General features: G+C 45.3%; 1 protein-coding gene across 6 annotated transcripts in view; it reads left to right on the top strand.

Moving 5' to 3' along the window:
- The window catches only part of EWSR1 (EWS RNA binding protein 1), a 41,311-nt gene extending 29,559 nt beyond the window's left edge, over positions 1-11,752 (top strand). For all 6 annotated transcript variants that reach the window (XM_073312773.1, XM_073312770.1, XM_073312769.1 and 3 more), the window contains 7 exons: positions 87-205; positions 1,779-1,908; positions 2,785-2,907; positions 6,581-6,740; positions 7,537-7,634; positions 8,732-8,984; positions 10,986-11,752. In XM_073312773.1, the coding sequence (XP_073168874.1) occupies positions 87-205; positions 1,779-1,908; positions 2,785-2,907; positions 6,581-6,740; positions 7,537-7,634; positions 8,732-8,984; positions 10,986-11,025 (923 nt within the window). In that variant the 3' untranslated portion in view covers positions 11,026-11,752. The remainder of the gene's footprint in view (positions 1-86; positions 206-1,778; positions 1,909-2,784; positions 2,908-6,580; positions 6,741-7,536; positions 7,635-8,731; positions 8,985-10,985) is intronic.
- Positions 11,753-15,569: the final 3,817 nt, after the last annotated feature.

The raw sequence follows: 15,569 nt of genomic DNA, 5'->3' as shown, positions 1-15,569 counted from the left end.
AAGTTGACCAGATAAAACTGAACTCTGTCCATTATCTTTTGTGATCACCTGGTATAATGATACTTCTGTGAATTTGATTTCCTTAGGCCCACCTGTAGACACAGATGACGATTCAGACAACAGTTCAGTTTATGTACAGGGACTGAGTGATGGTGTGACCCTGGAGGAGCTGGCAGACTTCTTCAAACAATGTGGTGTTGTCAAGGTGGGTATGCATGGGAAATACAACCTAGGTGGAGCTACTGTAAGGTGAGTGCATAACTGGTTGGAAAATTGTTCACAGACAGTAGTTATGAATTGTTCACAGTCAAGGTGGAAGGACGTATCAAGTGGGATCAGTTCTGGGTCTGGTTCTGTTCATTATCTTCATCAATGATTTATGTAATGGCATAGAGTACACTTATAAAGTTTGGGGGCTATACCAAACTGGGAGGGTTTGCAGTTGCTTTGGAGGATATGATCTGGACAAACTGGAGAAATGGTCCAAAGTAAATAGGATGAAATTTAATAAGGACAAATGCAAAGTACCCCACTTAGGAAGGAGCTGTCAGTTGCACACATACAAAATGGGAAATGACTGGCTAGGAAGGAGTAATGCAGAAAGGGATCTGGGGGTTATAGTGGATCACAAGCTAACTGAGTCAACAGTATAAGATGGTTGCCCAAAAAAAAAAAAGCAAACCTCATTCTGGGATGTATTAGCAGGAGTGTTGTAAGCAAGACATGAGAAATTATTATTCCGCTCTATTCAGCGCTGATTAGGCCTCAGCTGGAGTATGGTGTTCAGTTCTGGGTGCCACATTTCAGGAAAGATGTGGACAAATTGGAGAAAATCCAGAGAAAAGCAACAAAAATCATCAAAGGTCTAAAAAACACGACCTATGATCGAAGACTGAAAAAAATGGGTTTGTTTAGTTGGAGAAGAGAAGACTGAGGAGGGAGATAACAGTTTTCAAGTATATAAAAGCTGTTACAAGGAGAAGGGAAAAGATTGTTCTCCTTAACCTCTGAGGGTAGGACAAGAAGCAATGGGCTTAAATTGCAGCAAGGGTGGTTTAGGTTGGACACCAGGAAAAACTTCCTAACTGTCAGGGTGGCTAAGCACTGGAATAAATTGCCTAGGAAGGTTGTGGAATCTCCATCATTGGAAATTTTGAAGAGCAGGTTAGACAAACACCTGTCAGGGATGGCCTAGATAATACTTAGTCCTGCCATGATTGCAAGGGACTTAAATGACCTCTTGAGTTTCCTTACAAACCTATGATTCTATGCAGGACCGCTGGAGTGTGGAACAATAACTATCTCACCGACTAGTAGAGCGGGATGGAAATAGAGCTGTGATTCTCAGCCTTTTCCATACTGGGACACCCCCACCCAGTGTATTCCAGGCAGGACCACCTCCCATATGGCAGTATGGTCCCAACCCAGCATGCTGAGAACCCCTGAAATAACTAGCAGAGTTATATTCCAGAAGAGCCTTTTAGGACTTGTCTTTCAGTGTCCATTTCAGGTTTCTGAATTCTACTGTAGTTGTGCCCTCTAGGTGGGATAGGGGTTAGTCACATCCTTTAAGGGATTGGGGGGGGCAGGATTTGTGTGGATTTGCTCTTTCCTGATACATATAACTGTATAACTGAAATGGAGTATTTGACCTCTACCTCAGAGGAATTGGGGATGATTTTAAGAGTAGTGGAGAAGGATATCTTGGGAATCTTTTGTTTACAGTTCATTCAATTTATTGCACTGCATTTTGAAGTGTGATTTTATTTTCCTGCTAGATGAACAAGAGGACTGGGCAACCTATGATAAACTTCTATCTTGACAAAGAAACTGGAAAGCCAAAAGGAGATGCCACAGTGTCCTATGATGACCCATCAACTGCCAAAGCAGCTGTAGAATGGTTTGATGGCAAGTGACTGGAATTAACTCTTGCTTCTGATGAGCATAGTTTTGACTGGGATTTATTTCATAGAATAGGTGCCAATTTTTCCAGGTGCTGGTGGATGCTTGACCCAGCCCCACCCCAGCTTCACCTATGCCCCGCCCCCATTCCAACCCCTTGCTCAAAGTCTCTGCCCCAATTTTGCCCACTCTCTGCCCTTATTGGACCCCGTCCCCAAATCCCCGCCCTGGCCCTGCCTCTTCCCCCAAAGCGCACCGTATTCCTCCTTCCTCCCTCCCAGTGCTTGCTGCTGCAAAACAGCTGGGAGCTGGGGGGAGAAGCAGGATGTGGCATGCTTGGGAAGAGGCGGAGCTGGGGCAGGGGCGGGGCGGGGAGCTGCTGGTGGGTGCAGAGCACCCACTGATTTTTCCCCATGGGTTCTCCAGCCATGGAGCACCCAGGGGGTCGGCGCCTATGTTTCATAGCTAAGTATTTGGCTAATTCAGAGGATAGAAAAGTGGGGTTTTATGCCCTTCACATAGGGAGGCCCTACATACATACATATGCACGCACGCACAAACGCAAATCTTGCTTGGAAAGATGTTACCTGGGAAACGTTCTGGTGTTAGTCAAACCAGATAAGCCAGCTCCCTAAGGCGCTAACTTCCAAGTAGTCTGGGCAACTCGGTGTAGAGTTTCTTTGGTTCTACAGGTCAGAGATGGAATTCTCCCCCACCCTCCAGCACTTAATAGAGGGACACCTTTCCCTTTGATCAGTGACTATGGAAACATGTATCCTGTAGGATGCATGTACATGGTACCCAAGCCCTATTCCCCCTCCAGTAGTGGAAGTTTCTGACCATGTAAGCAAGCCACACTTTTCTGTCTTTTTTTCCTCCCAGGAAAAGATTTCCAGGGGAGCAAACTCAAAGTTTCTCTCACTCGGAAGAAGGCGCCAATGAACAGCATGAGGGGTGGGATGCCCCCACGTGAATCACGTGGATTGCCTCCCCCTCTGCGTGGAGGTAATGTTGGCCAGAGTCTGTATGAATGAGCTGAATTCCCCTGGAACCTTATTGTGCAGAGCTGGGGTGTAGTGTACACCAAGCAGCATAGTTCCCTCTAAGGTGCGCACCTGAGGGAATGAAGGGCTGCGCACCTAATTAGTGGAGCCACGCAGGTGTGGCTCCACTAATTAGATGCCTCATGACCCTGCAGAGAGAGAACATGGAGAAGGTGAGCTGGTGGGGGGAATAGGGGGTGAGATGTGGGGGGAGACATGAGTTGCGACTCTGGTCCTGACTGTCTCCCAAGCAGCCCCAGCTGTGCTGTGGGTGGCGGCCAGGAGAGATGGGACAAGCGAGTCTCTCCCAAGCAGCCCCAGCTGTGCTGTGGGTGGCGGCCAGGAGAGATGGGACAAGCGAGTCTCTCCCAGGCAGCCCCATCTGGGCAGTGGGCGAGAGACGGGAGACACAAACACCACAATACCAGTAAGAACTAACATTTAACTAAATGTCACTTTTTAAATGTCATATTTGTTTCACAAAAAGGAAAGGGGGACTTGTGGCACCTTAGAGACTAACAAATTTATTTGGGCATAAGCTTTTGTGAACTACAGCTCACTTCATCGGATGCATGCAGTGGAAAATACAGTAGGGGGATTTTATATACACAGAGAATATGAAACAATGGGTGTTACCATACACACTGTAACAAGAGTGATCCGGTAAGGTGAGCTATTACCAGCAGGAGAGAAAAAAAAAACCCTTTGTAGTGATAATCAAGGTGTGCCATTTCCAGCAGTTGACAAGAAGGTGTGAGGAACAGTAGGGGGAAAAATAAACATGAGGAAATAGTTTTACTTTGTGTAATGACACATCCACTCCCAGTCTTTATTCAAGCCTAATTTAATGGTGTCCAGTTTGCAAATTAATTCAAATTCAGCAGTCTCTTACAGTGTGTATGATAACACCCATTGTTTCATGTTCTCTGTGTGTATGAAATCCCCCTGCTGTATTTCCACTGCATGCATCCGATGAAGTGAGCTGTAGCTCACGAGAGCTTATGCTCAAATAAATTTGTTAGTCTCTAAGGTGCCACAAGTCCTCCTTTTTCTTTTTGCGGATACAGACTAACACGGCTGCTACTCTGAAACCTGATATTTGTTTCACTGTGTTAAAGATTACCCCATGTCATGTGTGCCATTTACAGATATATGCATTTTGCAGAATTTTGCTTCTGCTTTTTCAATGTAAAAAACTAGTGGATAGATACAATCATCAAATGTATTTAGCTTCATTTTTGTTATTTTACCGCTGATTATACCTGAATTTTGTACACAGGTCAAGCTAACTGAATACAAAAAATAGAAACAGGATTTGAGATGTGCTTTATATATGACAACTGCTTTTGTTCTTCCAAAAAAGAGATCCCTATAGATAAGTAGTTCTGGCTGGAGAATAACTGCAGTAACTTTGGTTTGTTTTTTAAAAAGAATCCAAATAAATATCTCCTCCCCAAAACTATCATTAAAAATCACATTTAATAACCATTTCTATAATCACAGAAGTGACAATGTATTATTTATGCCTAGCTTTTACATTGGCTGGCATTTCGGAATTGCTTGTCTGGTACATAGGTTAATTAATCTAGTTCCTAAAATTAACAGTACCTCCACCAGCTGCTTAAAATGTTTGGATTTAGCTTTGTTTCGGAACATGTACTACAGCTTTAAAGTTTGATTTGCAGTATCCCTCTTGTATTTTCTAACCTGTCACGTCCCAGCCCCTGCTTCGGGGCTGCAGTGGCCAGGAGAGAGGCCTCCAGACAAGTTTTAGAATTCATTTGAGAGGTATTGGAAGCCATTAAGGCCAGATCTTTGCTATCTGGTATAGTTCTGGCTCTTTAGAGTACTCTCATTGACTCCTGAGTAGCAAGCATTTGGTGCTACGTGTTTTGTAGGATGAAGACTTTATTTGCAAATTATTTGAAGCAGGGATCTGTCTGCAAACTCTGAAGCGATGTGTTAATGTGCTCCATTTACTTAAGGCTGGACTTGTAAAAACTTAATGAGCCTAGTCTGAGTTTTTGAGTTGGCAACATGCACAAATTACAGGAGAATTTTGCCTGTTTCTACAGGGCTTTGTTTCACCATAACCAACCACTTGATAGGTTTCAGAGTAGCAGCCGTGTTAGTCTGTATTCGCAAAAAGAAAAGGAGGACTTGTGGCACCTTAGAGACTAACCAATTTATTTGAGCATAAGCTTTCGTGAGCTACAGCTCACTTCATCGGATGCATTCAGTGGAAAATACAGTGGGGAGATTTTATATACACAGAGAACATGAAACAATGGGTGTAATCATACACACTGTAAGGAGAGGGATCGCTTAAGATGAGCTAATACCAGCAGGAGAGCGGGGGGGAGGAACCTTTTGTAAGGCTCCCCACCACCACCCCGCTCTCCTGCTGGTATTAGCTCATCTTAAGTGATCCCTCTCGTTACAGTGTGTATGGTAACCCCCATTGTTTCATGTTCTCTGTGTATATAAAATCTCCCCACTGTATTTTCCACTGAATGCATCCGATGAAGTGAGCTGTAGCTCATGAAAGCTTATGCGCAAATAAATTGGTTAGTCTCTAAGGTGCCACAGGTCCTCCTTTTCTCTTTGCAACTACTTGATGTTTTACTTCCTGTTGTATTTTCAGAGTTGTCACTTGTTTGTGGTTTGTTTGCTGTCTGTGTCGCTTTATTATTACTTATTTTTACTGTTCTATGTGTGTGAAGTTTTAATCAAATTAAGAGTTGACATTCTATAGAAATTGTATAAGCCTGAGTGAATGCCTTTTACTCTCCTGTCCAGTATCAGAAAAGACGGTATTAATACTTAGGAGGAGAGAATGACTATTTCTAGTTGACTCCTAGGTTTGTTTAGTATCTTGAAGCTGAGCTGTGTGTGCAGATAATGTACATGCAAGAGGTATAGTTTTGTGGACTGCAAAAGTCCGTAGCATGCTAGTGTGTTGGCAGATTCTTAATTTTCTGAGAGCAGCTTTCTCTGAAGATTTAGTGGTCTATGGGAGTAGGTTATTAAATTGGGCCTCTGGCACACATTTTTTATGCTTTCACTTAATGGCTGTGTTTGTTTTATCTATATAGCTGTTTTCAGTATGCCACATTTTGGTGTGTTTACTAGCTTGATTTGTTAGGATGATAAAATGCATGTACTCCACTCCAAGGAGTACATAATCAGCTCCTCTCCTAAGATAGCATGGGCTATAACTGAGTCTGGGTGGGTCCACAGCAGTGTTGCCCCACATTGTGAGAAAACAGTCACATACAGAGAGTCTGCTATTTCAGTGTAATACAGCTATCCGTGTTAATTTTCTTTATTTTAATTTTCTTTTTATTTGATTTCATATTAAACAAACATCTTAAGCAGTGCACCTTGTTAATTATCCCTTGTTTTAATATTTTTTCTTCTTCCATACCTATATCTTTTTAAAAATATATCTAGGCTTTTTGTTTGTGTTGGTGGGCGGTGGCGCACATCCACATTACCTCATTATTGGTGCTGCACATAACAAAACTCATTCCACACATGGATGTAAAAAATTAGAGGGAACATTCCTGAGCAACACCCTAAGTTGTGGAGGTGACCAGAGTCTGCATTGGAATTAACTGACTTCTTTCTTTCAGGCCCAGGGGGTCCTGGTGGTTCTGGTGGTCCAATGGGCCGTATGGGAAGCAGAGGTGGAGACAGGGGAGGCTTCCCTCCAAGAGGACCGCGGGGTTCTAGAGGAAACCCTTCTGGAGGAAACGTCCAGCACCGAGCTGGAGACTGGCAGTGCCCCAATCCGTAAGTGTTTGCATTACCAACTAGGCTGATCTGTTAACACCTTTGTGCCCTGTAGTCCTGCATGTAAACCCAGATGCCTTGTTCCTTACATGATACCTGGCACTGCAGCCCACTCGGCTTTCATCTCCTGCAGAATGTCACAGGCCCCATCATACTAATAATCATGTCACCAAAATGCCTGGGTACTTGTCAGTTAGGAAATGGCTCATTTGGGGCCAGAACTTCTGGTAATAAAGTACAGTTCAAATTTTGAAAAAATAAGCTGTTGAATTTACTGTAATTGAGAGCTTGAACTAAGCAGAGATGCATTAGTGATTACATACAGTCCTTGCCAGTTTAACATCTCTGTCATATTAGAGGTAGCAATATTATTTGTATTGCAGTAGTGCCATTGTGCTAGGTGCTGTACAAACGCAACAAAAAAGACAGCCTCTGCCCCAAGAGGAGCATAGTTGGAGCAACCACATCATTCGGTGTAATAATACATTGCTATTTTTTTGTACTGGCAAAGCAGATAAAAAGGGCTGTGTTAGTGTGGTGCAGATATTAACTAGTTAGTCATCACAAACCCCAAAGATGGAGAAATATGGGCTGGTTGACTTGCTCACTTACAGACTCAGTATCAAAGTTGAGAACAAAATCCTTACATTTGTCTCTTGTTCTGTACTAGGACCAGCGTCCTTTCCTAGATCAGTTACATAGCCATTAAAAGTTATTAAGGTAGATCTTCAAATCTTGTTTCTCATTCAGAAACTTTTTTTTTTTTAAGTCTTCACTAACTGATGGTTCTGTCTAGGGGCTGTGGAAACCAGAACTTTGCCTGGAGAACAGAGTGTAATCAATGCAAGGCTCCTAAACCAGAAGGCTTTCTTCCACCCCCCTTCCCACCTCCAGGTATGTATGTGGCACAGCTTTTAGAGAGGAGCTCAAGGTTATTCCCAGAGCATGGGAAATGAGTACTTAAGATGAACCACTTCCTTTGCATATGTGATTGACATTGCTTATACAGTGTTCTCAGGGACTGATCACTAGAGGTGGATAATTACTGGGTAAATAACACACTCTTGGAGCTGTAGAGGCAGCAGTTTATGGTTCTGTTCTGCCTGAGATGACTTGCTCTCACTTTCCCACTATTTCTGTGACTCTTTCCTTGCATCTGTCTGCAGCAATCCAGTTTCCTACAGGCAGGCGTACACTACTGCTTCAGTCAATCTAACTTGCGTTGCTCAGGGGTGTGAAAAAGACTCGTGACGCAAGTTACAGTGACCTAAGCGCTGTCCACACCGGCACTGTTGGCTGGAGACTCTCCCACCAACGTAGCTTCCACATCTCGCAGAGGTGGAGTAATTATGCTGAAGGAAGAGCGCTCTCCCTTCGGCATAGAGCGACTTCACCAGACATGCTATAGCAGCGCAACTGCACCAGTGTAGAGTTCTGCTATAGACCTGCCCTATGACACTGTCACTTTATGTGGCTCCCAGCCAAAACGGCCTCTAAATCAGCCATCTGCCTCTCAGGCTTTCCCAGTGGATTTCAGGATAGCTCAAAATTTTCAGTGGCACTTCTGTAAACATGCAGTTCATGCAGTGTGGCATGAGCCACCAGTGGCTGTCTCCAGCCCAGAAAGTGGCCTGACGTTGCTTCCTGGACATCTGTGCTTTGTTCCTGCAGCTTGTGCAATGTTGCCAACATTCATGTTTTTGACAAGGGCCAGCAATTTTGGGAAGAGTGAAAAGTGGGTTTCCTGCCCTGTGATTGGGGTGGCTGCCCTCTTCATGGTTCCACTGCCAGGCCTTAAGCTACCCGCTGCCTCAAAGCTGCATGCACACATCTTGTACTGCTTCTTCTTGAGTTGGGTCTGGAGGAAAGTTAGAGATGATTTAATGTGAAAGGACTAAGTTTTCAGTCCTGGAAATCTGTCTAGAGCAGGCATGTTTTCACCTTAGAGAGCCCTGGTTTCAGATGTACATGGTGACATTTTTCTTTACCAGGTGGAGATCGTGGCAGAGGTGGCCCTGGTGGCATGAGAGGAGGAAGAGGAGGCCTCATGGATCGTGGTGGCCCTGGTGGAATGTTCAGAGGTGGACGTGGTGGAGATAGAGGCGGATTCAGAGGAGGCCGGGGTATGGATCGAGGTGGATTTGGAGGAGGAAGACGAGGAGGACCAGGGGGCCCACCTGGACCTCTTATGGAGCAAATGGGAGGCAGAGGCGGCAGGCGTGGAGGACCAGGAAAAATGGACAAGTATGTAGGAGAGCAAACTAAGGAACCTGGCAAAAGGCTAGGACAGAGGTGGGGTGCGCCCCCTAGGGGGGTGGGAAGGAATGTTTGGGGGGGGTGCTGCTGGGGCCCACCCAGCTCCACTCCTGGTTCTGGCTGCTGGCTCCGCTCCCGGGCTTGTGCTTGGTGCCCCAGCTGTGGCCCCAGCCTCAACCGCCTTACCAAGTGTCCGCATCCCCCCCTCCTGGAGCTGCTGCCCTCCTCCCAGCCTTCATAGAACCATAAAATATCAGGGTTGGAAGGTCACCTAGTCCAACCCCCTACTCAAAGTAGGACCAATCCCCAACTAAATCATCCCAGACAGGGCTTTGTCAAGCCAGACCTTAGAAACTTCTAAGGAAGGAGATTCGACTACCTTCCTAGGTAACACATTCCAGTGCTTAACCACCCTCCTCATGAAAAAGTTTTTTTCCTAATATCCAACCTAAACCTCCCCCACTGCAACTTGAGACCATTAGTCCTCGTTCATTCATCTGCTACCACTGAGAACAGTCTAGAGCCATCCTCTTTGGAACCCCCTTTCAGGTAGTTGAAAGCAGCTATCAAATCCCCCCTCCTTCTTCTCTTCCGCAGACTAAACAATCCCAGTTCCCTCAGCCTCTCCTCATAAGTCATGTATTCCAGTCCCCTAATCATTTTTGTTGCCCTCCGCTGGATGTTTTCCAATTTTTCCACATCCTTTTTGTAGCGTGGGGCCCAAAACTGGACACAGTACTCCAGATGAGGCCTCACCAATGCCGAATACAGGGAAACGATCACGTCCTTCGATCTGCTGGCAATGCCCCTACTTATACATCCCAAAATGCCATTGGCCTTCTTGGCAACAAGGGCACACTGTTGACTCCTATCCAGCTTCTCGTCCACTGTAACCCCTAGGTCCTTTTCTGCACAACTGCTGCCTAGCCACTCAGTCCCTAGTCTGTAGCGGTGCATGGGATTCTTCCGTCCTAAGTGCAGGACCCTGCGCTTGTCCTTGTTGAACCTCATCAGATTTCTTTTGGCCCAGTCTTCTAATTTGTCTAAGGTCCTCTGTATCCTATCCCTGCCCTCCAGCATATCTACCTCTCCTCCCAGTTTAGTGTCATCTGCAAACTTGCTGAGGGTGCAATCCACACCATCCTCCAGATCATTAATGAAGATACTGAACAAAACTGGCCCCAGGACTGACCCATGGGGCACTCTGCTTGATACCGGCTGCCAACTAGACATGGAGCCATTGATCACTACCCGTTGAGCCCGACAATCTAGCCAGCTTTGGGGGGAAGAGGGGTAAAAAGTTCGGGGACCACAGGGCTAGGATGATTTGACAACTTCGAATAGGTTTTGGGGTGGAGGCGGGGAATGAAACAAGATCTGATGTGATCAAAGGTAAGTGGAGAAATAAAGCTTAGAAAATCAGTAACTCTTGATCAGAAAGTTGATGGGGACAGGAACAAACACTGAATAATGAAAATTATGATAGCCTCCTCTTGTGCTAGGAGTGTGCATAGAATCCTAGAAATCTTGGGCTGGAAGGGACCTCGAGCTCATCTAGTCCAGCCTCCTGTGCTGAGGCAGGACAAGTAAATGGTACACCATCACCGACAGGTGTTTGTCTGATCCAGTGGTGGGGATTGCACAACCTCCTTTGGAAGCCTATGCTAGTGCTATAGTTAGAAAGTTTTTCCTAATATCTAACCTAAATCTCCCTTGCTGCAGATGAAGCCCATGACTTCTTGTCCTGCCTTCAGGGGACATGGAGAACCATGGATCCCCGTCCTCGTTAGAACAGCCCGTAACACGTCTGAAGACTGGGTCCCCTCAGCCTTTTTTCCCCCAAAGACTAAACATGCCCTGTGTTTTTCACTTTTCCTCATAAGTCAAATTTTCTAAACCTTTTATCATTTTCCTCCTCGGTCTAATGGAAAGCAAGGTTGTGGGTGTGTCCTATGAGCTATAACCAAACAAGTGGTTTCTTTTTTGTAGGGGTGAACATCGTCAGGAGCGGAGAGACCGGCCCTACTAGAGGCAGAAACCTGCAGAGCTGCATTTACTACCAGATTTATTTTTTAAACCAGAAAATGTTTTAAATTTATAATTCCATATTTATAATGTTGGCCACAACATTATGATTATTCCTTGTCTGTACTTTAGTATTTTTCACCATTTGTGGAGAAACATTAAAACCAAGTTAAATGGTAGTGTGCTGAGTTATTTTTTTTCCTTTTAAACAAAATGGTTGTTTAACTAAAACTAAACCAATGAGAAACCATTGTTGTGAGCATGCTCAGTATCATTGTTTGCAAAACCAGGAGGAGAACTAACTGTAACAATGTTAATGGTTGTGATGTTTTTTTTAAATAAAATTCCAAATGTTTATAAACTTAATACTTCTCAGCCTCTATTCGACAGCACTCTGAACATCTCCACCTGGAGGGGGCATCGCAAACTCCAGCTCTGTGGGCTCTGCAGAAGAGGCAGTGAGTTTCACTCATGAGTTGTATGTATTATATGGCTTGTAATCCCTTGATATTGAATGTTGCATTGTACGGAGGGAGCAGGGATTGAAATCTACCATGAAAAGATTGAACCAGTCCTGAAGTGTATTTGGCAAGGCAGAGCAGGCATCTTAACCTCAAACTGTAAAGTGTGGCTTTTTGCATTCAGAGGACAGAATTGAACACACCATTTCAAATGATCCATTGGACTTCAGAATTGCATCCTGGCTGTAAATAAAGATGTATTGCTGGGTATACCATGACTAGACTTTTTGTAAATAGTAGACGAACGTTTAAGTTCTCTCTGGTAGTGTTTTCATTTCATGTATACCATGCCCACCATCTTGGTATCTGAGTGCAGCTAAGAACCAGTGTTCTGTTGAAAACATTCAGGACAAGGCAGCCCAGTAAGTAGAAATGTAGGACTGTATGAACTGGAAGGGTAAATGAAATCATCTCTGAAAGTAATACAGGCAGTGTGGGTTGAAAGTTCAAGCAAGATTACTACACTGAAACAGCAGGTGCCCTGTGAATACAGGCTCTGAACAGGAAACACTATTCAGTCTCCATTGTAACTAATTTATAACACAACCAATTGAATAATATCCTGGGGTTGAGCTTGGTCTTCCATACCATGTGCCTGTGACATATCAATAAAACAAAACATGCAGACTCAAACGTCACAAAATAGGCTAGAAGCAAAACAACGACCAACTTGCACTCATTGCCAGAATGCTGTTTCTGGTGTGAAATGCAGTGCTCTCCAGGCTTAATTATTTCTGATCTCACAGAGATGAGACATATATATAAAACCAAGACAGGATGCCTCTCAGGAAAGTAGGATTCAGTGCTGGTGGAGAAATCCAAGAACATGTCACGGCACAAGCACCAGATTAGTGACCGGCCCTGTATGTGTTCCTATGTGCCAGGCAAGTATCTAAAGAAGAATACAGGTGCTCTAATAAGTTTCTGTAAGTGACACTTCCTTCTAATTCCTCAAGAGTCCAGCCTGTGGATAGTTGGGTGCTTTGCTGCTGGACAGAGCCATTTCTATTAGAGCTAGAACTGAGACCACAGCTATTTATGGTGATTAAAAATCCCAACTCATTTTGCAGAGTGGGAATTTTAATTGTCTTGTCAGATGAGATATTTTCTTACCTCAGACTGTTAGTGGTAGCTCTTCATTTCCCTCAGGGAAGAGGTGACTGCATTTCTGTGTATGTGTGTGTATTTATCCCTACATAAACCTTATAACTGTGATAAAGTAACAGATTGTCTTGCTGTTATACCATCAAGTCAGCTAATGCATATGGTTGTGAAAATGCTTTAGTGGGCCCATATAATCTTCCTCATTGCCATAACGTTAAGGCCCACACAAGAAAAACAAGGGGTCTTAAACTAAAACTCAGTTCTCATAGAGAAGTCTTTCCGCCCAGCCTCACACCTGGGATCACAAACTTCTCCGGGCGACTGATAGCTGAATGCGGCTTGTGACAGACCTCCCTCCTCAACTCTGCACGGGAGGGACCCATCTCCTGAAAGATGTGAAGAGGAAAGCTACCACTCCTCTTCACGTCGGAGAGACTGACGAGACTCATCAAGCCCTCGGATCACTACCCCTTCCTGCTTCTCCACGTGGGCACCAACGATACTGCCAAGAATGACCTTAAGCGGATCACTGCGGACTACGTGGCTCTGGGAAGAAGGATAAAGGAGTTTGAGGCGCAAGTGGTGTTCTCGTCCATCCTCCCTGTGGAAGGAAAAGGCCTGGGTAGGGACCGTCAAATCGTGGAAGTCAGCGAATGGCTACGCAGATGGTGTCGGAGAGAAGCTTTGGATTCTTTGACCATGGGATGGTGTTCCATGAAGGAGGAGTGCTGGGCAGAGACGGGCTCCACCTTACGAAGAGAGGGAAGAGCATCTTTGCGAGCAGGCTGGCTAACCTAGTGAGGAGGCTTTAAACTAGGTTCACCGGGGGAAGGAGACCAAAGACCTGAGGTCAGTGGGAAAGCGGGATACCGGGAGGAAGCACAGGTAGGAATGTCTGTGAGGGGAGGGCTCCTGCCTCATACTGAGAATGAGGGGCGATCAGGTTATCTCAAGTGCTTATATACGAATGCACAAAGCCTTGGAAACAAGCAGGGAGAACTGGAGGTCCTGGTGATGTCAAGGAATTATGACGTGATTGGAATAACAGAGACTTGGTGGGATAACTCACATGACTAGAGTACAGTCATGGATGGTTATAAACTGTTCAGGAAGGACAGGCAGGGCAGAAAAGTGGGGGGAGTAGTACTGTATGTAAGGGAGCAGTATGACTGCTCAGCTCCGGTACGATACTGCAGAAAAACCCTGAGTGTCTCTGGATTAAGTTTAGAAGTGTGAGCAACAAGTGTGATGTAGTGGTGGGAGTCTGCTACAGCCCACCGGACCAGGAGAATGAGGTGGATGAGGCTTTCTTCCAGCAGCTCGCAGAAGCTACTAGATCGCATGCCCTGGTTCTCATGGGTGACTTAAATTTTCCTGATATCTGCTGGGAGAGCAATACAGCGGAGCATAGACAATCCAGAAAGTTTTTGGAAAGCGTAGGGGACAATTTCCTGGTGCAAGTGCTAGAGGAGCCAACTGGGGGGGGAGCTTTTCTTGACCTGCTGCTCACAAACCAGGAAGAATTAGTGGGGGAAGCAAAAGTGGATGGGAATCTGGGAGGCAGTGACCATGAGTTGGTTGAGTTCAGGATCCTGACACAGGGAAGAAAGATAAGCAGCAGGATACGGACCCTGGACTTCAGGAAAGCAGACTTCGACTCGCTCAGGGAACGGATGGGTAGGATCCCCTGGGGGACTAACGAAGGGGAAAGGAGTCCAGGAGGGCTGGCTGTAATTCAAGGAATCCTGTTGAGGTTACAGGGACAAACCATCCCGATGTGTCGAAAGAATAGTAAATATGGCAGGCGACTAGCTTGGCTTAACGGTGAAATCCTAGTGGATCTTAAACATAAAAAAGCTTACAAGAAGTGGAAGGTTGGACATATGACCAGGAAAGAGTATAAAAATACTGCTCGGGCATGTAGGAATGAAATCAGGAGGGCCAAATAGCACCTGGAGCTGCAGCTAGCGAGAGATGTCAAGAGTAACAAGAAGGGTTTCTTCAGGTATGTTGGCAACAAGAAGAAAGCCAAGGAAAGTGTGGGCCCCTTAATGAATGAGGGAGGCAACCTAGTGACAGAGGATGTGGAAAAAGCTAATGTGCTCAATGCTTTTTTTTACCTCTGTCTTCACGAACAAGGTCAGCTCCCAGACTGCTGCGCTGGGTATCACAACATGGGGAATAGATGGCCAGCCCTCTGTGGAGAAAGAGGTGGTTCGGGACTATTTAGAAATGCTGGACGTGCACAAGTCCATGGGGCCAGACGAGTTGCATCCGAGAGTGCCAAAGGAATTGGCGGCTGTGATTGCAGAGCTATTGGCCATTTATCTTTGAAAACTCGTAGCGAATGGGGGAAGTCCCAGATGACTGGAAAAAGGCTAATGTAGTGCCAATCTTTAAAAAAGGGAAGGAGGAGGATCCTGGGAACTACAGGCCAGTCAGCCTCACCTCAGTCTCCGGAAAAATCATGGAGCAGGTCCTCAAAGAATCAATCCTGAAGCACTTACATGAGAGGAAAGTGATCAGGAACAGTCAGCATGGATTCACCAAGGGAAGGTCATGCCTGACTAAACTAATCGCCTTCTATGATGAGATTACTGGTTCTGTGGATGAAGGGAAAGCAGTGGATGTGTTGTTTCTTGACTTCAAAGCTTTTGAGACGGTCTCCCACAGTATTCTTGTCAGCAAGTTAAAGTAGTATGGGCTGGATGAATGCACTATAAGGTGGGTAGAAAGTTGGCTAGATTGTCTGGCTCAATGGGTAGTGATCAATGGCTCCATGTCTAGTTGGCAGCCGGTGTCAAGTGGAGTGCCCCAGGGGTTGGTCCTGGGGCCGGTTTTGTTCAATATCTTCATAAATGATCTGGAGGATGGTGTGGATTGCACTCTCAGCAAATTTGCGGATGATACTAAACTGGGAGGA

This window comes from Lepidochelys kempii, chromosome 15, assembly GCF_965140265.1.
Source record: "Lepidochelys kempii isolate rLepKem1 chromosome 15, rLepKem1.hap2, whole genome shotgun sequence".
Lineage (NCBI taxonomy): Eukaryota > Metazoa > Chordata > Testudines > Cheloniidae > Lepidochelys > Lepidochelys kempii.
This window is presented reverse-complemented; position numbering and strand designations above follow the sequence as displayed.